The sequence below is a fragment of the Parus major genome, chromosome 6 (genome assembly GCF_001522545.3).
Source record: "Parus major isolate Abel chromosome 6, Parus_major1.1, whole genome shotgun sequence".
Taxonomy (NCBI): Eukaryota; Metazoa; Chordata; class Aves; order Passeriformes; family Paridae; genus Parus; species Parus major.
The window spans coordinates 17,774,419-17,795,429 of record NC_031775.1 but is presented as its reverse complement, the minus strand read 5'-3'; the positions used below and the strand labels follow the sequence as shown (position 1 = coordinate 17,795,429).

At 38.3% G+C, this 21,011-nt stretch overlaps 1 protein-coding gene across 2 annotated transcripts in view; it reads left to right on the top strand.

The window, feature by feature from the left end:
- The window catches only part of TSPAN14 (tetraspanin 14), a 35,329-nt gene that overhangs the window by 10,178 nt on the left and 4,140 nt on the right, over positions 1-21,011 (top strand). For both annotated transcript variants that reach the window (XM_015633406.3, XM_015633405.3), the window contains exons 2-8: positions 4,339-4,436; positions 11,530-11,580; positions 16,146-16,292; positions 17,094-17,264; positions 17,825-17,950; positions 19,138-19,182; positions 19,717-19,836. In XM_015633406.3, coding sequence (XP_015488892.1) covers positions 4,356-4,436; positions 11,530-11,580; positions 16,146-16,292; positions 17,094-17,264; positions 17,825-17,950; positions 19,138-19,182; positions 19,717-19,836 — 741 coding nt within the window. In that variant the 5' untranslated portion in view covers positions 4,339-4,355. The remainder of the gene's footprint in view (positions 1-4,338; positions 4,437-11,529; positions 11,581-16,145; positions 16,293-17,093; positions 17,265-17,824; positions 17,951-19,137; positions 19,183-19,716; positions 19,837-21,011) is intronic.

The window sequence follows — 21,011 nt, the reverse complement described above, 5'->3', positions numbered from 1 at the left end:
ATAAGTCTTTCAGGTTAAAAAAGACTCAGCTTTTTATTGATTAATCCCCAAGTTTCTTCTAAGAATGAGTGAATATTTGTCTGCTCATTCACACTGCAGCAGAACTAAATAAACTGTACTTGTATTCCTTAAGAGATGATTGCCTGTTCTTTTTGAGGCCCTAGTCTGAGTTCCTTGGAGACAGAATTGCAAAATGACATGTTCATTTGGAGTTTGAGTCATCGGCAAGACCACTGTCTGTTTCCAGGAGCAGATGAGCCTGTAAAAGCATCAAATCCAGACAGTTTATCTTGCTTTTTTGCTGTACCAGCTTAGCCCCTTCAGATGAAGATTTGATGACTGGCACCCAAATACTGTTCTGAACATTAGGACCCCTTTGGTGGTCAGCTCCTCTCTAGGATGTGGAAAGAGCAGTCTATAGGTGGCTCTTAATTGATCTGTTTTTAGAAGGCCCTAAGAACATCTCTGAATTTTGCCTGATTGGGGATTAGGCTGCCTTTTACCTTCACAAAAACCCCTAATGATTGAGCACCTTCAAAGAATGACAGTTCTTTTTAATGGTGTCATGTCTTGAATGGACTGATACTTTTTGATTTAGATTTGGTCTTGATGGAATGGAATTGGGTCATATCAACAAGTCTTAGACCTAAGTACATCTCTTGCTGTATTTTAAAAATTCTTGCTTCTCAGCATATTCTTCTTTGTCCATTTGCTTTCACATAGATGTAATGTTTTGTATTGATGAACAGTGGTGGAGAAGCCAATAGCTTGGCAAATGACATTTTTTTTTTCCTCTTGCCTCAGTCGTGCCCCTGTTCCCCCAGCTTCATATATTTCAGTGTGTTGGCTTCAGGTGTGCTGCTGGTATAGGCTGGCACTAGAGGAGTGCTGTGTTTCCATGGACACACTCAAGTACCACTGCTTTTGCTTTCCCATCCTTGTTCTCCTGCCACCTCCTGACTGCCCCCACACTGGCCTATGTATATGCTCCAGCAAGGTATTTTGGAAGGCTTAAAACTGTTTACTTCTTTGTGTATGATACAAGATTACAGGATTGACCTGAAGATTTGCTAGTGGTTTGCTGTGTGGCTGTTTGCACCACTGAGCAGGTGGATTAATGGTTGTGGATTTTAGGAGGAGCAGGGAAAGGGATCAGGACTCTCTCTACGGTGGCAGTATTGACTGAACTTGAAACTTCAGTGTGACTTAGGCGTGTCCTGTAAAGTAAATGTCTCTGGAGGATTAAAAGACTTTTTGGACCTAAACCTAGAAACTTTGTTTCAGTTGTTCTAGACTTAACATCTTATCCATGAGGATTTCTCTGCATATCTACATTAGATTAGTTGATAGATCACATCATCTGCTTTATGAGAATTAGGAATATACATTAGGAGTATCACTGCTGTAGCATTTTGAGGGTAAGAGTGAAATTGTGGGTGTCAAAAAGCTTTGGAAATCATGGTAGCCTCTTGATGAATGACTACATTTTTTCCCCCTCACTAAAGCTGTAAACACCAAGACAAAATTATATTCTACCAAAGCAGCAGTGCTCTGTATTTAATTTTTAAGAATTCCTTTTGCTGTGAGTGGGTGATAACTGTCAGCTGACAGAATGTGACTTGCTTTGTCTGAAACACAGTAGAGAACGTTATTAGTCTGTGCTGCCCACATACTGCTTTAATCTTCCAAGTGTTTTTAGTATTGCCTAACTGTAGCTATGCAGCCTGTGCTGTGAACAAAGTGAATTACTGACATAGCAGATTTCTAGACTGCTAACAGATGCCTTCTGTGTTAGGAAACATGACTGCTTTTAGTATAAACACAGGGAAGGTGGCTGTGTACTCTTGACTGGACTGCTTCATTTGTTTGTAGTGTTAGGGGGAAAAAAAAATCACATAACTGCACTTCAGATTTATTCAGATGAACATAAGCACAGAGCAAGCCAAATCAGATCTTAATATAGGCAGGTGCTTTGGAAGCTATTATCTGTCTGAGGAGCTGTGTGCTGTTACAGGACAGCTTCTTACTAGTAGTGGTAATACACCCCTCCACCCCCTGCCCCCCCATATCATCTCCGAGCATTTAGAGGTGTGTATGTATTTGCTTTTTCATTCTGCTAAAATACTGGGATTGGTATTGACTGGGGCATCTTAGGAGTTGTGTGAAGCATGGAGGCATATCTTGCAAGCTGGTAGTCAAAATGGTGAGGTAGATGGGGAGTAGTGCTTATCAATAAGGATATTTTCAATGCTCTTGTTCCTCTGAGTAGCTGGCGTGAAGCTGGGGCTGAACAGTTGAGAATAAGTCCAGTGCCAGGGAGGGTAACTGAACAAAAAGTAAATCTTCAGATGATGTTTGTACTTTAAGTCCTGAAATGAGGTGCTTGCCTTTTTGCCTCAGGTTATATTTTAAGCCTCTTTGTCTAGCAGCACCTGATTTCTGTGAAATTTAATGATGTGCTAGCTAAATGCAACCCGCTGCTTTCTCTTTTGTAGATATAGCAGCGCCAAAAGCAATGCTCCTTATATGCGTTTTGCAGCTGCTGCTCTGGTCTTTTACCAGGTTCCTGATTTTCAGAGGGAGGAGGCAGAAACAGTGATGAAGGTCTCAGAGTGTCTGCATCTGGAGAATATATTTATGCTGGCAGGCAGTGTATTGCTGTAAAATGGGATTACACTCATGCAAGTGGAATCTTGGACTCTTGCTCAGATTAGTGGGGCTTTTGTTCTTGCACCCTCTCTTGCCCAGGCACATCAGACTGACTGACTTGGACAAGTCTATGCATAGTGATTGTTGAAATATAAATTGCTGTTTGGAGCTAGAAACTGAAATTAATTTGGGAAAACCAAGCTTTGTTCCTTCTCTTATATTCACTCAACTGTGGACTTAATAAACAGGAGAATAGTGCTTAAGCAAGAGTTCTTTGCTGTGATTCATAACAGTTGTAAAAGTTCCTAAATTTTGTCTATAACATTGGATGGGTTGCAAAGGTCAAACTAAATTACAAAACTCATTTTATGTGATATTACTGGGCCACATATAGGAAGGTCCTTTGTATATTGCCATAAAGTACAATTCCTTTGTTTCAGCAAAAGTTAAATTTTTTTTCTATAAATGGACTATGTGCATTAGAAGTTATAAGGTGAACGAAGAAAACTTGTTTTCAGTGTTTAATATTATATGGATGTCAACATCTGAACTCTAGAAAAACCAAGCTCAAGTATTAATTCCCACTCTAGTCTGTATTGGATGGGTTTCTCAAAGCCAATTTCTGTTTCTTCTGTAAGTGGGAGTGTATTTTATACTCAGGTGCAAATTCCTTTCTAGGGAAAAAAAACACCAAAACAAACAACCCCAAAAAACCTAGTTTACCTTCTCATGATTGTGGATGTGGTGCATTTCACTTCCCCATTCCATAGTCTGGATTTCAGACTTACTGGGTAGGCTTGGTTTTCGCATGCTGTCTGTGAATGACCAGGGTGGCACACGTTTTCTTAGCTAGGAGGTGCTTGAAAATTCTGCATTCTTGTTTCCTTGCCTTTGCAAACCTTCCACTGACATTTACCTCAAGGAAGTGGAGGATCGAAATGCTGCTCATCTGTCTTAGGCAGCACTCAGCTGTCCAGACTGTGAGGGCTGTGCAAGTGCTCACTCTTGCTCTAAATTTACTGCTTGTTCTCTGTTTTTCTTATTTCTGCTTTTCTGCAGAGGTGGGAGTTGTGGTTGTACCTAATCTCTCTCTGGTGCGTGTAAGGAAGCAAACCGAAATCCACAGAGCAGATGGGCTTGAAATGGGGGGACTTTGGTTCTTGAGAGTAAAACCTCTTACAGGAGATGATCTGGTAAAGGAACACACAAATATGGAAGAGCTGGGTACAACTACCTTTTATATTTAGCAATCCATAGACACCGAGATATTCCGGGTAACCACTTTGGATATCCTGCTAACTGGATTGCTGGATGTGCAATCCACAGGGTTTTGTGGATAAGTCCAAGCAGCCATCTGCAGAAGTAAAATAGTTTTGAAAGAGTGAGAGGGCAGATGAGTGTGAACTTGCTGATGTAGATCTTCCTAGACTAACTGTATAGTGAGTTCCCTTTGTGGGTGTGACCACCCAGTTACAACATTAGGGTGCTTACAGATAAGATTATTAAGCAACAGATACCAAAAGGAAGTGTAGGGTTGAAAAGAAGTTTGAGCTTGATTTTGAAAATAGCTCTGGATGGTGTATGGTACAGATTACTGTATTCCCTTTCTTAAGAGCAAGAGGGACATGGGAAAAAACCTTTATTCATGAAATCTTTACTTAATCCTATCATTCTTTCTCTTCTTTGCAGACGCTGTGCTATAGAAGATGCACTATTACCGATATTCTAATGCAGAAGTCAGCTGTTGGTACAAATACCTGCTCTTCAGCTACAACATTGTCTTTTGGGTGAGTACAAAATTTAGAGGCTGAAATAGGTTAGACATAGCTTTTATTAACTTCACTGCTCTGTTTAGAGAGTACAAGCTGAAATAGTTGCCTGAAAGCAGGAAACTGATGTATAGTATGCCCCAGGTGTTTTGTAATTGAAGCAGCTTATCCTATATGAGAAATTATTCTTGAAAGTGTGAGGACTCAGTATCCATATTACCCATGTTAAGTTGCTTCCCTGTTAAAAGAATCCTCTTATAATGTTTCCTTTCAGATCATCTTTGATCTTTGGGTGGTGTTTCTCTAAATACACTATGCAGGAAAGAAGCAAGGTTCCTCAGAGATGTGTCAACAGCTGGCAGCACATATCATGCTCTGTGGGCAGCCAAATCGTCTGATATACTCTTGAAATACTTAGCTATGGACTAACCAGCCTGTAATGTTTGTTTGGAATTTTGAATGAGAAAAGGTACAATAATAGATGAGTAGTTTTATATGTGTATGATGGTTAATGAAGCACCTGCCTTGGAAAAGAAGGCCCTTTAAAGGTTAGTGCATGGTGTTGCTCTAGAAAGAGTTAAGATGCCTGTGAGGGGAAGGTGAGGAAGCAATTTGGATATACTGAGTAATTCCTTTTGGAACTTTCAGGTCAAATGTTAAGAGTTTGCACCTGAAGTCCTAGGAATTGCAGTCAGGGAAAGGCATGAGTAGTCCTGGAAAAATGCAGATCCATTGACTTGTCCAGTGCTAGCAGCAAAGTTGCTGAAAACCACAGAATTTTTTGCTACTGTCACCACCATTTGTTTACTAGTGCAATGCTTTAATGTGATACTGTAGCATTAAGCCAGGGGAGTTATCCTTGTGTGGATACCACAAAAGATGTGTAGAAACTTTTGTTCCATTAATTGTTAATGTGCCACAATATTGCATAGTGCAGGTGTTCATTAGGGATGATGTTTTCTGTGTTGCCCCTGAAGATGCCTTCAACAGGTCAAAAATCGTGCTTACAAGCCTTCAGCTCTACAGTTCCTTTCTTCTGTATTGTACAGTTTCCATATCCTTGTAGAGGAGTGTGGCATAGTGAGAAGTAAGACTTGCCAAACTGTTCTGGTTTTTAGAGAAATCACTTCATAACTATGTGGATGCTCTTGAGCAGCTCTTCATGGTGGGATATGTGAGAAATTGACACTCTTGTTCATGAACATATAAAGATTCTTCTAGATCTGTTTTTTTTCTAGTGAGTGTCTCATGAAGTGGGGGGTCTATGACTGACTGTTTCTGACAACCTTTTAAAAACAGATTTATTTTTTTTTTTTTTTTTCTTCACTGTAAGGGGAAGACTGTCAAGAATTTGCCTCTGTTTTTTCACAGGAATCAATTTTGTAACTTTTTTTCTTCTCTGCAGTCATTAGACTTTTTTAAAAACTGTATTCTCTTGAGATGAATGATGAAGATCTAAAGATTTTTCAGTTCTTTAAAGAAAAACTTTTTTTTTAAAGAGATGCCAAAGCATTGAGGAGAATTTGTAATACACACTGTGTTTCAGCTGATCCATTGGCTGGAGGAATTAGCTTTCTGAACAGGTACTTTGTAGTCTTGGTAGCTTCCTCAGCAAAGGGGTCTGATGCTTCTGTTGATGTTATCAGGCTGACCTAGTAAATGATTCGAAGCTACAGCTCTTCTGATAAGATTTTTGGCACCTTTAGTTGTAGAACAAGCTATGTAAATGTTGAAGGCAGACACCCCTATAGGCAATCCATGAATCATTTAGCTGACACAAGGATTCAGGAGCCTGTGAAATCCTGCTGGCTGGGATGACTACAAATTCACCATCTGTGAAACAGTAAATTTGCTGTGTGCCTTAAGCGAACTGAAGGACTATAAAGCCAGAAGGAGAAATGTAACCATAACAAGCAGCATTTAAGGAGGGAATGTTAGTTTTGGTTCACTTTCCTTGGGTTGCAGGAGAGGTGCTTCTGGGAACTTGTTTGTGAACATTTGTTAGTGAGCGTGGTTTTAGAGGTGGATGAGGGGATGGGTTTAGCTCGATGTCAGAGGGCCTTTTGCCCATACCAGCTGTTAGACCTCTCCTGTGTTTCAACTCAGGACAGTTTATCCACAAACCACGTGCATGTAAATAGTTGCATTTGTTCTTCTGTTATACTTACTAAAGGTAAATGTTGTCTTTCCCATTGTAGCTCTAAGGATATCATAGAGTGTATAAACTTTAAAGCATGTGGTGATGTAAAATCCCAGAATTTCTGAACTTTTCACTGAGTGGTTACTGCAGTTTGTGTCATGCATCAAATACAGTTCATATAGATTGAGATGAAACAAAATACTGAACTCAAAGAGAGCAAATATGACTAATAATGGGAAGCTCAGTGTAATCACCTTTTAGAAATCTGTAAATCTTTATTCTTTGGAAGTCACTTTTTTTTCAGTTGAGTGACTTGGGAATAGAAAGTTCTGGCTTTCAGTTGTGAACTACTGGCTTATAATATCACTTCCCAGTTCTTTTAAGAAAGGGAATGGAGGCCATAGGAAGGCTCTGGCTAGGCATGATTTTGTTGTGTGATTACTTTGTTTCCATCTTGCTTTTTAAGCATGCTCACAAAACTTAGCTTGTCCAAGTACACTCTTGTTAATGAGTGGTGATAAGGCAGTACAGCCATTAAGATAGCCCTGCAGAGAGCAAGATAAGAAGGCTGGACCTTTTTGTGCTTGAAAGTTGTTTTATTGTTTTTTTTTGGTTTTTTTTTGGTGTCAAATAACTTAAATAACTTCATTTTTCATGGTGCAATTTAAAGACTGCAACAATGCCAAGTGAAAGAGCTTGGTTTTGGCACCTTTCTGTTCTGAGTCATTCTGCAATTGAGTGAGCTCTCTTCTGTGAAAGCTCTAGTGCTTGCTGCTTTGCCTACAGTTGGAAGGCTTTTTTGGGGTAGGCTGAGAATTGCACCTCAGCTGGGCCATGGCTGTTTCAGTGAAGTGAAGGATTGCATGTGGGCTCTACCAAAGCCTTTTAGGTTGCATATGAGCTTACTGTCTCTCAAATGAATTGAGAGGAGAGGGTAAAACAGCTTTTAGCTACTGTCATCTGGATTTATCTTCTAAAGGTCTGTAGTTGTGTTTGACTCTTAAGGGTTATTGGAGACAAAACCAGAACTTGTCAGTCATCCTATAGGAGATGGGGCATTTTGCCCTGAACGTGGTGATGAAGGGCAAAAATTCTCTTCAGCTCTGGAAGAGAATTCTGAGTTCATCTCTTTGAAAAATAAGAGAAGACCTGGCTTAGCGTAAGATTTTCTTGGCTTTAGCTATATATGTTGTTTTCCAGGAACTTCTGAAACAGCAGCAATGTTGTGCCAGGAAGAGGAGAGAATATACTACCAGGTGGTTTCCTGACCCTGAGAGGAAGAGCCTCTGAAGAGACAAGGATAGGAAGGAAGGGCTGCAGGCTGCTGATTGCTCTAGCATGGTTGGAGCTGCAGTCTAAAATAGGATTATCCAAGGAGTGGGAAATTTATTCTCTGTAAGAGTATACAAAAACTGCATGCAATTCTTATTGCTGCTGATCAGACCTAGGGACAGACAATCAGTTTGTATGCAAAGAGTTGTCTTGCAAGAGTTACTTAACTGCTGCCTACAATTGAGAAACAAATCAGCTGTTTTCTCAGTTGATAGTGTGATTCTGACAGCATAGGAATCTTAGGAATTAAAAATGTGATTGGGAATGGATAAATGAGTAATGCTTAAAAGCGGTAATTTGGTCACAGTGTCTCTGAGCTGGCATCAGTTTTGTACATCTGAGCAGAGCCTAGTTTGATGCCCTGTGTTAAGAAAGTGGATTTATCAGTTCTAAAGCAGAAAATAAGCAAACACTGGTAATAGTGTTTCAGTTTCCTAATCAAAGGGGCACAATTGAGCTGCTTTGTGTATGTTTCCATCTAACCTTTCAGGCAGTATAGGGCTTAAAGGACTTTTAGCACAGTAGTGAATTGGGAAGTCAAGTTTGTTCTTGTTTACATGTCATTCAGATTCTAGTGAAAGGCAAATTTCAAAATGCTGTGCTTTTCTTTGAAACAGCTAACTAGTTTACTCTCACTCTGGGAACACTTTTGATTGTCCTTGCTTTCTTCTCAGCTGCCTGTTTTCCCATTCACTTGGCCATTTAGTTCAATGAGCTGAAGAAAGTTGAAACTTGGCCTTTAGTTTAGTTCAGCTCCCTGGTCTGCCTCGTAGGCATCACATGGATCCTTCTGTGGAAATGTGTTAGAGAGGATATTTTCCTGGTGCTAATTCTCTGTAGAACTCTGGGCATGCTCAATCACACAACTTCTGAGCTAGTAAGATCACAGTGTATTTTACAATGGTTTTCAGTGAGATACTTCAAAGTATCTTGCACATGGTCTTTAAAGCAAAAGGATTTAATTTCATTTTTCATTTCACTACTATTTTACTTTGTTGCAAATTGGTTATTTTGGTGATTGCACCTATCAATGTAGTGGCCGATGACTTTGTTTATTCTGCAAGTACATAGTACTTTAATGGATTTTTCCTAGAGGAACTTGATGTATTTGGTTTGGTTGCTTCTAGTGAAAAATATTAATTGCTTGTCTTAGTTGAATTAAGTTCTAGATTTATCCACATTGGTTTAATTAGAAAAAGTTGGGGTTTTTTCTGATAAACTCTATTTTCCTTTTAGATAGTTTACATAAATGCTTATGGAAATAACTTTGCTAAAATAGTACAGTTTCTTGAAATGGAACATTTTATAAAAACATGAGAGCAAAGTTCCTGTTCAAAGGTGAGAGTAATGCATGCTAGTGAAAAATCTACTTAATCAAAAATCCATTGCAATTTAATTAAGGAAGTAATTATAATGAAAGGCAGAGAATTTGAAGAGGTCATCCTATTTCCAAATTCAATAGAACAATATTAGTATTCCAGTATCCTTTATTTGTATATACAGAGTGGAATATGTCTTCCCAATTATTTTTTCCACCTGGTTTTCTGTAGAAAAAGTTTCCAAAGATCCAGATTTCTGTGTAATTTACCTTGATTACTGCAAATTATACCAGCTGTCTTCGTCTGTCTCCCAGCATTCCTACAGCATTTGGAGTGAAAAGGATGAAGGATGCATCAATTACATGCACCGTGCAACTTAATGACATACAAGTTTGATTACTGACTGTTTTCCCTGCTTTTTTTGATCAGAAGATCACTGGGTTAAGATTTAGGGTTAATCTGGATCAATATTCTCTTTACATTGATGTGGTTTTTAATGGTATTTTTCAAGTTATGTTTTGATCCAGATGATCACTTTAGATGTTCTTAGCTGATTCAGAGTCCGAGGTGAGTAGTCATTGTGCTATTGCTTATTGAGCAATATCTGGGAATTTATTTAGCACTGCTTTGTCCAGTTGTACCTCTGTGTACCTCTGTATCTCAGTGATGGTTTTGGTTGCTTAATCTATAAGACCCAGAATATGGCATATAATAATTCCTGCCTGGACAGAAGTGTTTAACATAATTTGACTAATTTTTACAGAGTAATGTGGGTGATGCTTGCAGCCCTTTCTGGCTTTGCTTCCCCCCAGGCTCCCCCACGGAGTAAGTCCAGAACAACTTCACTTGCCCTGAGTGATGTTAAAGCAAGCAGCCCATGAGCCCAGCAGTATTTTACACTCTCACATCTGTTTTCTTGTGTGACTGTAAGAGGGTTCCATTCTTGCTTCTTGCCTGTGGTGTAGAAAATTGCCTGGGATTCCCATTCAGTTCATGGGGCTGCTATATTTCCTAGAGAAAAGCATTCCTTTTCCAAAGTGTTTTTTCAGTTGTTGGGATTCACTCTTCAGTGCCTGTAAGACTTGGCACTGGGGAGGCAACTTCAGTCCTTTTTACAGGATAATCAAATCATTTAGGCTAGAAAAGATTTCTTAACATTCAATTCAACCATGGACAACAGCCAGGTAGTCCATATCCCTAAGTGCAATGTCTCTGCATCCTTTAAATATGTCTAGGAATGGTGACTAAGCCACTTGCTCCAATGCATGATAACCCTTTCAGGGAACAAGTATTTCCTAATATCCAATTTAAACTTCTGCTGGTGCAAGTTGAGGCCATTTTCTCTTGTGCTGTTGCTTGTTATGTGGGAGGAAAGACTGATATCCACCTCACTGCACCCTCCTTTCAGGTAGTTGTAGAGAGCTGTAGGGGCCCCTTACAGGGTTGAATGCTTTTTAAGTAGTGAGGAAGAGCTGCCCTTTTGTTATGGAGAGGTCATTTTAGTTTGATTATTGAAATGGATATTAAAAACAAGATGCCTGTGCATTGAAGAAAGGGAATAAAATATTAGAACAATGAACTCTTGTTCTAATTGAACAAGATTTAACTTCTAATTGAAGTTGCTTCATTTGATTGACTATAATTCAGAAGTATTTGTTATACAAGCATATGAATTAGTGGAGGGTTTGTAGCAAGTTAAATTAGGTGCTTGTGGAAAGTAGGCAAACAGACCATTAATCTAGCTTGATTCAGATGGACTTAAATGAAGTAAGGATTCAGAAGATAAACTGTATCTAATCAGAGAAGAGGCTAATATAGAGAGCCTTGATGCTGAGAAGTTCCAGGGAGCAAGCATGGCTACTGTCATAGCCATAATATTGGTACTATTAAGTGGCTAAACAAGGAATAACCTCAAAGGATGTTAAATATTCTGACATCTTCATTAGTGGGCAGGCAGACATTTTATAGCAAGGATATATATTGGGACAAGGATAACTCCCACTTGCATGCTGCTCTGTGGGATCATCTGTTAAGCACTATGTGCTTCTTGAGTAATCATGAAGAATCAAATTAAAATACTTTTTTTAAAAAGTAATTTATAAAATGCATTGATATTGTGGAATAAACGCCCTTCAAATAATCTTTGTAAGAGATTGACTCATGGGAAGGAAGGTCCCATTACTAATGTCTCAAATTACAGGCAATATTTGATTTATTTGAGCAATAATAGTGCTACTAGCTGAAGTTTTTTGAGAATGTGGTTGTGTGGTTGATTAGTACATCTAATTAATTTTTCTTTTCTTTTTTTTTTTTTTTTTAGCTAGCTGGAGTGGCCTTCCTTGCAGCTGGTCTGTGGGCATGGAGTGAAAAGGTATGGAATGACTGGTCTTACTTCAGTGGCTGCCCACTCCTGCTCCAGTAAAACTACTTCCTCAGGAAGCAGCAAAAATTAAATGCAGCATCTGAGCTCAGGAACATGTTCAAATAATCTAAACAGATTTTAGTTGGAATTTGCTTCTTGTTCCTCGTCAGGAGTTAAGCTGTGACCCTTGATATTCAGAGCTTTATTTATAAACTTGTTAGAGCAGGACACTAGGGAGAATTTAGTCTTTGTGACCAGGTTCTCTTTCAAAAGCATGTTTTCTAAAATCTGTATTTCTCTACCTCTCCTCCTTTTATTACAAACCAATATTTGTGAGGTGTATGAGCTGTCTTTATATTTAAAAAAGCACCACTAAATCTAAATGTGCATCTCTGAAATACTTGAGAAAGATGCTCCCAGTCTGTTTGCTGTCTGTTATCCACTTTATTCCCTATGGAGTGCTTAAGTGATTGTTTCCATGTAGAGGAACAAAACTGGGCAACATAATTTAGCTGAATAACTCTTATTCTTAGCAAAGGTTTCTTGCAGCTAAGGAGCTTCCTCACCTGAAGGAAGCTAAATGCACGTGTACTCAGAGTTCTCCTGTTACAAGAGAACAGAATGATACAGGTATAGAAATGAATGGTTCCCCCACTGAATGGCTGTAAAAGTATGGGTTTAATGAATTCCAGCAGTAGGAGAAATGACCATCACTAGATTCACTGACCTGCTTCTCAATCAGGAGTGGAGAGCAGGTGCCCTCGCAGTTCAGTTGTGCCACTAAGTAGTAAGACTTCAATTACCATCATATGTTCACTTTTCCTTAATTGAAGTAGTTTACACACAGCAGCTATCCACATGCAGAGAGGTTCTGAGATTCCTCTGCTTTTTGGAAATGAGCTTAAGGGCAATTTTAATTCTGAGGTATTTATTCTCCTCTTTCCTGCTCCCTGTGTTCTTGTGCACATTCTCATAACTGGATTAGTGCTACCACTGCTATATAGTGAGCAACCTATCTCAACACACAAATGCATTTGCCTCCTGTTTTGTTGTTGCAACAGAATTTTCTTTCCAACCCTTAAAGGAGAATGTTAAACTTGCCTTGAATTTGTGTTCTGTAGTGTTCATTTTTCTGTTTTGTAGACAAGCACATAGGATCTGTGTTGTTGGAGACTAGTATCTTCATTTGCCAAATTTGCTTTATGGTACATTGAAATTACTTAAAGGCAAAGGCATATTGTCTTTATTTTTTAAACTTTGCCTGAGCTCTTTCTGCTCTCTGTGCTATCTTGCAAATAAATACTTCAAAGCCTTCCCTGTGGTTTTGAACTTCTGAATGGCTCATGGAATCTGTTGGTTATTTATGTCAGCTGTTCTGTGCTATGTTTTCAGTCTTTCAGAGTAGTGCCATTCTTCAGCCAATAGTGCCTGTATTTTACAGATAAACATCTTGGTGAACAATAGATGGGAAGTAAGAGAAAAACATTGCAGAAACTGTGCTGCAGTGGTAAACCCAAAGATAAACTACAGGTGGGGGAAGAGTTCTGAACATCCTGTCTCTTACCACAACATGAAGTACATTAGGACCATTGCATCTCTCTGATTTTGTCTCTTTGTGCATTAGGGTTACACTTTAGATTAATTCCTCAGCATTTTTTTTCTCTTTTTATAAATCCCATGCTTCTCTTTTGGCTGATATGTTGAAATGAGACTGCTTTTTTGTGAGAAGTGTTGAAAATACTACTTGGAAAAACGCTACCATCCTTGCTCCTGTTATTTGATTAAGATCCAGTCTCTCTAACTGGTGTATCTAATTGGCTTATCCTTATGATTTTGTAACTAGCTTCAGTTATCTTGAACAGTTATGCAAAAGTTAACTTGCATATCATTTTAAGATATCTATCAAACAAAAAATACTGCAAAAATCATGACTAGTGAATTGTTGTAAAGTGTTGGTAGAAACAAGGTGAGTAACACTGAGCCCTCTTTTCAGGAAAACAGTTTTTCTTGTTAGAATGGTTTCAAGGAGGACACAAAGGGAGGTCTGGGAAACTAGAGGCTAATCAGCCTAACTTCATTCCAACAAGTTCATGGCCAATAAGAAATGGAGAGGGAACAGTCAGTTTTCATATCAAGACTCCTGCTTGGAGGGACTTGAAGAGCATAGAGAAATAAGTCACTGTTTCCTGTAACTGAAAGAAAGATTTAAAGTGTGAGTTTTGTTTCAGAATATCTGACACTGACTGCAGGTATCAGGCTGCACTCCTGTGTACCTGAGGAACTCTGTGCTGGAAAGGGCAGCCTGTTTGTACAGGAAAGGTGCAAATGGCACAGGCAGCAGTGTCTTTAGTGAAATGGGTGTGGTGGGATGAGAGTTTTCGGAATTAATTCCCTGTTTTCTTCCTTCAGGATTTTTGACTTAACATCTTTTCTTAGGCAAAATCCCTATAACCTTCTTTTTAAAAGCATGTAAACATTAAGCATGAGCATGAAGAAAGTGTTGTGAACCAGTGACATCTGAGGGTAGCCCAGTTCCTGCCAACTTCTATTTGTAACATGCTTTGATCAGAGGAAATTGTCTTCCAAAAAATGTTGCTTGAGTAAGCAAGATTGTCTGAAAACAAAAAGCTTGAGTTTGGGTGTGGGAAGGAGGTGGCTGGCAATAGTTATGCATGTTTCAGGATCCTGGTCACACAGTTTGTTTCACAGCATGTTGCTTCTATAAGGATGCTGCATTAGCCCATCTGATCTTGACATGTTTCTTGATTGTGAAGTCTGAGCCAAGGTTTGGTTAAGTGGGACTGTCATAATTAGCCAGGTAGACCAAGTTTGTTAGTTAGCTGTGAAATGTAACAGTTTTAAAAATGAAATTGTGTGACTGGTAACACATTATCAACAAACTAGGACCATTTTCTAATAGCCTGTTTCAGCTGTTAGTCACCAGCTGTTGCAAGGCAATTCTGAATTCTACAACTCAATTATTTATTTTTCTTTTCATCCCATCAGCAAGTTTTAATAAAAACAACTCTGTCTTTCTGTTACCAAATTAACAGCTCTGACAGAATCTGTTATGGAACATGCTATGAAAGAGGATGGAGCCCTGTGGATCACTGTAGTACTGTTAATCAATGTCTTCAGCTGATGGAGTTTCTCCAAGGGCACATTTTCTTCTAATGCCATATTTTGAAGGTTTTATTTTTGTTAAGTAATCAGTTGAATAAAAAACAATAGGGATTTTTCCAAGGTGTTGTCTTAGGATGTATATCCTTTGCACTTAACTCTAGAACAGAAACCTGGGTAGAAAGATGGGAATTTGCATTTTATTGAAAAAATTAGGCAGCTTATCTCTTGTCTCTGATATTTTTCTCTTATGCTAAATGTGGTTAGCTTGAGAATATACTTTATGAACAAAAAAAATAGTGAACATGTGATAATGGGATATTTATTGTGCTGTGCTGATTTTTATTATTTCTTTGTTTCAAAAGTAAAAATATTTCCTTATTAAAATATTCTGAGTGTTGTTGATGATTGTATGACAAACACTCAGATTTCTCCAAGTGTTGGGTGTCCCTACAAATCATTCTCATGAGGAGTCTCCGTTGTTTGTCCCTCTGCTTCTGTGTGTTCCATCTCGTTCTTGCACATCACATGAGAAACCTGTTATGTGTATTTGATGGAATTTTAATGGTAGCTGGTGTAGTAACTTTTAAAACCTGATCTAGAAAGTTTAAGGAAGGTTTTCATTGTGCTAGCATTACATTCACACAGATTTAGCAATCTAGGCAGGCTTCATAGTAAAGATTGTCAAGGTAAGTGGTTTCTGGATAGTGAACAAAAAAGAAAATATTACTTCTATGTTAGGCAAATTGAAAATATAGAGAAGAGATAACTCCTTGTGATGTAAGAATTTTTACCAGCAGTGAAAAGGGAGTGTTTAGACTATAATTTTATCTTTCTGAAAGAGTTTGGAGGAGCACTACTAAGACTCTTTTACACTAGAAGGGTTGTAACTGAATGAGAGGAAAAATCTTCTTCCCTTGAAAGCCAAAAAGAGATTATTTCCCTCTTTAAAATGTCATCCATAAGGTGCTTTGTCCTTGAAATGTCTTTCCCTTTCTTCCACTTAAACATTAAGATTAGAAAAATTTTCTTAATTTATTTTTTAGGCCATGATATTGGATTGCCCTTCTGATTGATGCATTTCAAGTTAATACAAAACATTAATTCTTTTGCCTTGAAACTAAATGAACATTCGGTAATAGAATTGTGCTTTTGGCACCATCTTGTGGAATTCTGTTTGGCAAATAGGCCTAGGAGGATGTAATCTGAGAAACTGACTAATTAAGAGAATTGCTAGCTATAACTTTATTAATTCTTCTTCTGGGGTGAAGAAAGCTGGTACTGTCAAATGACCATTTTACAACAAGACTTTTTTTTTTATTGGTGTCACTGTTGGTAGGTTCAAGGGTTTGCAACCAGTTCATTCTGAATCATGTGGAAATCATCCAGAAGGAATGCTGAGTGAAAAAACATGCTTACAAGTAGTCACATTCTGTTCTGGGTTTTTCTTTCAGGGTGTATTGTCTGATCTGACAAAGGTGACTGGTCTTCACGGTCTGGACCCAGTGGTGCTTGTCTTAGTGGTGGGAATAGTGATGTTTACTTTGGGATTTGCTGGTTGTGTGGGAGCACTGAGAGAAAACATCTGCCTGCTGAAGTTTGTAAGTAACATCATGATATGAGGGAATTAATGTATGTGTGAAACTGGCAAATGATGAAGAACTGGGTGCGAACCCAGATGATTAATGATAGAATTTGGTTTGTGACAAAGTATATGGTAAGCTTGCTGCTTTGACAAACCTCTGAGTAACGGTACTGAAAGCAGGGGTGGTTCCAGCTTATTTGTTTTCCTCTTTGTGGAACATGTTCTTTCTTCTTTTTTAATTTGTTCTGCTCTGCAGTGATGTTATAGTAGGCATATCAGAATCTATTATTGTGATGTTATGGAACGTGCTTGTCAGGAATTACTGAAAGAATATAGTACAGTGGAACAAAATCCCTTAAAAGCTTCAAAGTTTCTTGTGTTTTCCAAAACTTTGGGACTTCAGTGACTGATCTAAAATTTCTGAAATGACTGTTTTTATACTAAGGCTGCTTCTTTGCTTTAGATCTGAAAACAGCTAAGCTGGACAAAAAATTTTAAAAAAAGTAACTATAAAATTAGAAACAATCCAAGAGGTAATAACAAGACTTCTTTAACCCTGTGTTTTACAGATTCTCATTTATTATTGTTTTCACTGCTGTGCATGATGACTGTGTGTGATGCTTTTTACTGTCAAGTTCAGGTGACAAAAACAAAAGGATAACTCTGCGTCCTGAGGGTTTCTTTACCTTGTATTCTCACTGTGCTCAGTGTCTGTACTGAATCAAAATTTGAACCCAATTCTGTCTGTTTCTGGTGATATAGGGGTGCATTCAAAATGAATGCATATTTTCTAATTTAGGACTTTTTTTTTTTACAGTTCTGTGGAACAATTGTGTTTATATTCCTGTTGGAGCTGGCAGTAGCAGTTATGGCTTTCCTGTTCCAAGACTGGGTGAGGGACAGGGTGAAAGAATTCTTTGAGAATAACATTAAATCCTACCGAGACGACATTGATCTCCAGAACATCATTGATTCACTACAGAGAATTGTAAGTTCATATCCTGTCACTTCTTTGATGCCTTCTAGGAGAATATAGATTTAGAAGTTGTCATTTTATTTAATAGAATTATAAGATTTTGTAGCTAATAGTACTGTGTTACAGATGTGACAGTTTTCTTCCTTCTGTGTTGAAAGCAGCAGGAAGGAAAGATATTCTGAGATCCAGGCTTGTTCTGATGTCCTTTGTGGAAGCTCTCTCAGACATGCATATGCCTTTGACCTTTCTCATTTGCTCCTCTCCCCCTTGCTCCCTAAGAAAAATCGTTCTCTTAAAAAAAATTTACAATGTAACTAATTGTATCTGACAATTACATCTAAAGTGATAATTTTTATGATTTTGCTTGACATGCTGACACCTGTTTCCAGGAGCAGTATTCCAGATGTATTGCTTTGATTTCATAGAGCCCTGTTAGTTTACTCTGCTATTGCATTAATTCTGCACAGACTTAGGGATGGCGAAGATTTGTAAGCAAACACTCACTGGTTGGAGGTATTTTAGAGATAATTTATCCACTGAACAAGCTTCTGGCATATATTTATCTGCTGCAGAACCATTGCTGTGGTGCTCAAGGTCCAGAAGACTGGGATTTTAACATATATTTTGACTGCAAGAGTGAAAGCAAAAGTCGTGAGAAGTGCGGAGTTCCTTTTTCCTGTTGTATACCTGATCCTGCTGTAAGTTGTTTCCTGGCTTTGTTCTTGCTCTGAGACTGTAAAGTTATGACAGGAAGTACTTCCTGAATAAGGTGTTGAAGGGCTTTGAGGTGTTCTAAATGACCAGAAATTACTGTTGTGCAGACAAACTTTTTTTCAGTTTCTGTTGTATTTTTTTTAGAGTCTAAACGTGGCAACCTGGTAGCTGAAAATGTATTGTCACCAGGAATCCAAGCTATTTTAGTATGGTTTGGATCTGAAGCACTGGTGGCTGGCATTTTTCTATTCCCTGTGTGGTGTATCTATCCTTGGACTCCTGGCCTTTATTCCTGGCTTGTAAGGAGCTGAGAGCTCTGTCTTAGCAGTGTGTTTGCCCCAGTAGGAATTAATGTTTCACCACCCCTCTGCCAGACAGGCAGGAGTAACTCCATTTGCTGCTTGTTTGTCAGTAAAGTACTCATGTATGAAGTTTAAAACTTCTGAGTCAGTCCTTGGTTTTGGCAAGGTTTAGGTGCTTACTGGTTAATTTGCTTTACTAAACTGTTTGTGAGCCTTACAGAAGATGCCAAAATGTGGAGGTAGGAGCTGACATATAGTACTTTATGGTATTAACTGGAATACTTACAGCTCAAAATCCATCCAGGAATCCTTGTGCAGAGAGTGAGCCACTGGTAAGTTATATTTAATACCTTGGTAGGCTTCTGACTGTACTGGAAATCAGCCATGGAAAGCCTGTGTCAGGGACGTATTCCATGTTCAGATTCCCCAGTAATTATTTTCTAGTTTAGTTTGGAGTGGTACTGTTTAACTGCACATTTTTCTGGTTTGGTATTTAAGGAGGCAGGAGGATGCTTAAATCTGTTTAATGTGAGATTCTATTATTAATATTTCAATATAACTTACTATGCATTTTGTAAATGCAAATGTCTTCCTTGTGTGCTGGCAGCGCAGTTTTCACGTTAAAAAGTTGCATGCCAAGTGATAGAAGCAGCTGAGATTTCTGCTGCAGGATATCATCTTGCTAGTACACACCTTTGCTTTGTCATTAGTTTTCTTGTATTTTGCAAGGGCATTGCTTGTTTTTTCTAAAAATACACTTTAAAACAATTGGCTCTGACAATTCTGATACGTTTATGAATATAAAAGAAAAGCTTGCTGTGAGCAGAAGTCAATTGATTGGTTTATTTAAAATCTCTTTTGCTTTGCAGCAAAAAGTTGTGAATACACAATGTGGCTATGATATCAGAAAGAAGGTAAGGTGCTGTCTGTTGTGTTCTGTGCCTGCATAGACAAAACTGTAAAAGTGGTAGGGTTGCTGATAGATTTGTCAGCTCAAAATTCCAGGAACTAACAACTGTGCTACATCATACTGCAGGTAGAGCAAGGTAGACATTGTCCTTGGTTTAAAGTAACCTTCTACTGTGGGAGGGTAGAGAACATAAGTGGGAACAGGTAAGGGGAAAGGTGTGTCTCAAAAAGAGGTAGGACTTGGATTTCAAGTGTGTGTTTCAGTTATCGGTTGTAATATTATAACTGCTGCTCTATGGTGGTCTGCTAATTTGACCACCTATTATCTGCTAATTCTATGGTGTTTCTAATAACAGGATTTTCAGGAAGATACAAATACCAATCTCTGGCAGTCCCTGATTCAGATGTGTATTTTTGAAGTGTGGTTAAAAATTTTACTGCAGAAGTGACAAAACATAAGCTTAGCTAGATCATATGATTTATCTTATAACAAACTTGTGCAGAAAACTAATATTCTTATTCTTCCTTTCTACATTCAGAGCAAAAGTCAATGGGATGATCAGATTTTTGTCAAAGGATGTATTCATGCACTTGAAGCTTGGTTACCCCGAAATATCTACATTGTTGCAGGTGTCTTCATAGCTATCTCACTGCTCCAGGTTAGTTGTTATTTTGATTATTTGAAAAAAATTCCATGTTTGCAGATAAAAACCTGCTGAAGGTAAAAGTAGTTATGGACAGAGGTAAAATAAATATTTTGAATGTGGCTTGTTTAGGTATGATAAGAGGATAGCAGGAACACCAAGTATAGTAAAGGGGAGTTAGTGTGAGAATACCTGTTGCACAAAGCAATGAAAGTAATTCTAAATGTACACTGCAGTAATAATAGTGTGTGATAATTAAGATATATATTGTAATATTAATATAGTCATATAAACTATATAATTATTATCTAGACTAGTCCTTGTGTTTCAATGCCATTAAGGAGGGGGGATCTGCTGTCTGCTCCAGTAGATCTGAGCTCCAGCCTTCTATCACAGACCTAAAAATGACTAAGATAAAATCGTGTCCTTCATGCTTAGGTTGCCTCAGCCAGCTGTAAGTGGGTATAGCATGCTGCTCAAAAAGGTTGGGAATGTAAGAGCAGGGAAATAGGTGAACATGTTGCAAATGTGATCTTAGCAGAATCAGATGGAAGATGCTGGCTTCTATTGCCTTATCAGTGCCTGATTCATCAAAGAGAGAGCTGAAATTCTCAATAAATCAGATTGCTGTTTTCAAGGTGGATCCTGCTTTCATTGTGGCAGTTGTTTGCACTGTGTTAATTTCTATGGTGTGAAATTCCTTCACTTCAATGGGAAATAATAAACTTGCAAATCTGCTACAGAAAGTATTTTCAATGTAATTGACAATAGTTGAGTGTTGAGTGCTAGCAAAAGACCTTTATTCAGCCCTGGTAATACTGTCTTCTGTAGCTTAGGGTTTGATACACTTTTATCACTATCTGGTGATGGTGCTTCCATGGGTTTGAGAAATGCTGTGCTAAGAACAGCACCTCTTGCTAGGAAGATGGTCAAGACACAAAGTTTAATCTTCTGGCAGTGCGTTGGTTGACAACAACTCGACAATGTTGTTCTTTATTCATGTCCCAAGGCTTTGTGAAACCACATTGTTCTTTGTATTTTCCAATTGGGTCTTTCTTGTGCATTAAGCTGTTTCACAGTGAGACTGAGAATTAGATGTGACCTGACTACATTTAAATGAAATCTTTTAGCTTTCCAAAACTTCACCCCAGTTTTATGTTATTTCTAAGAATGTTTCAGGAAATTTGCTG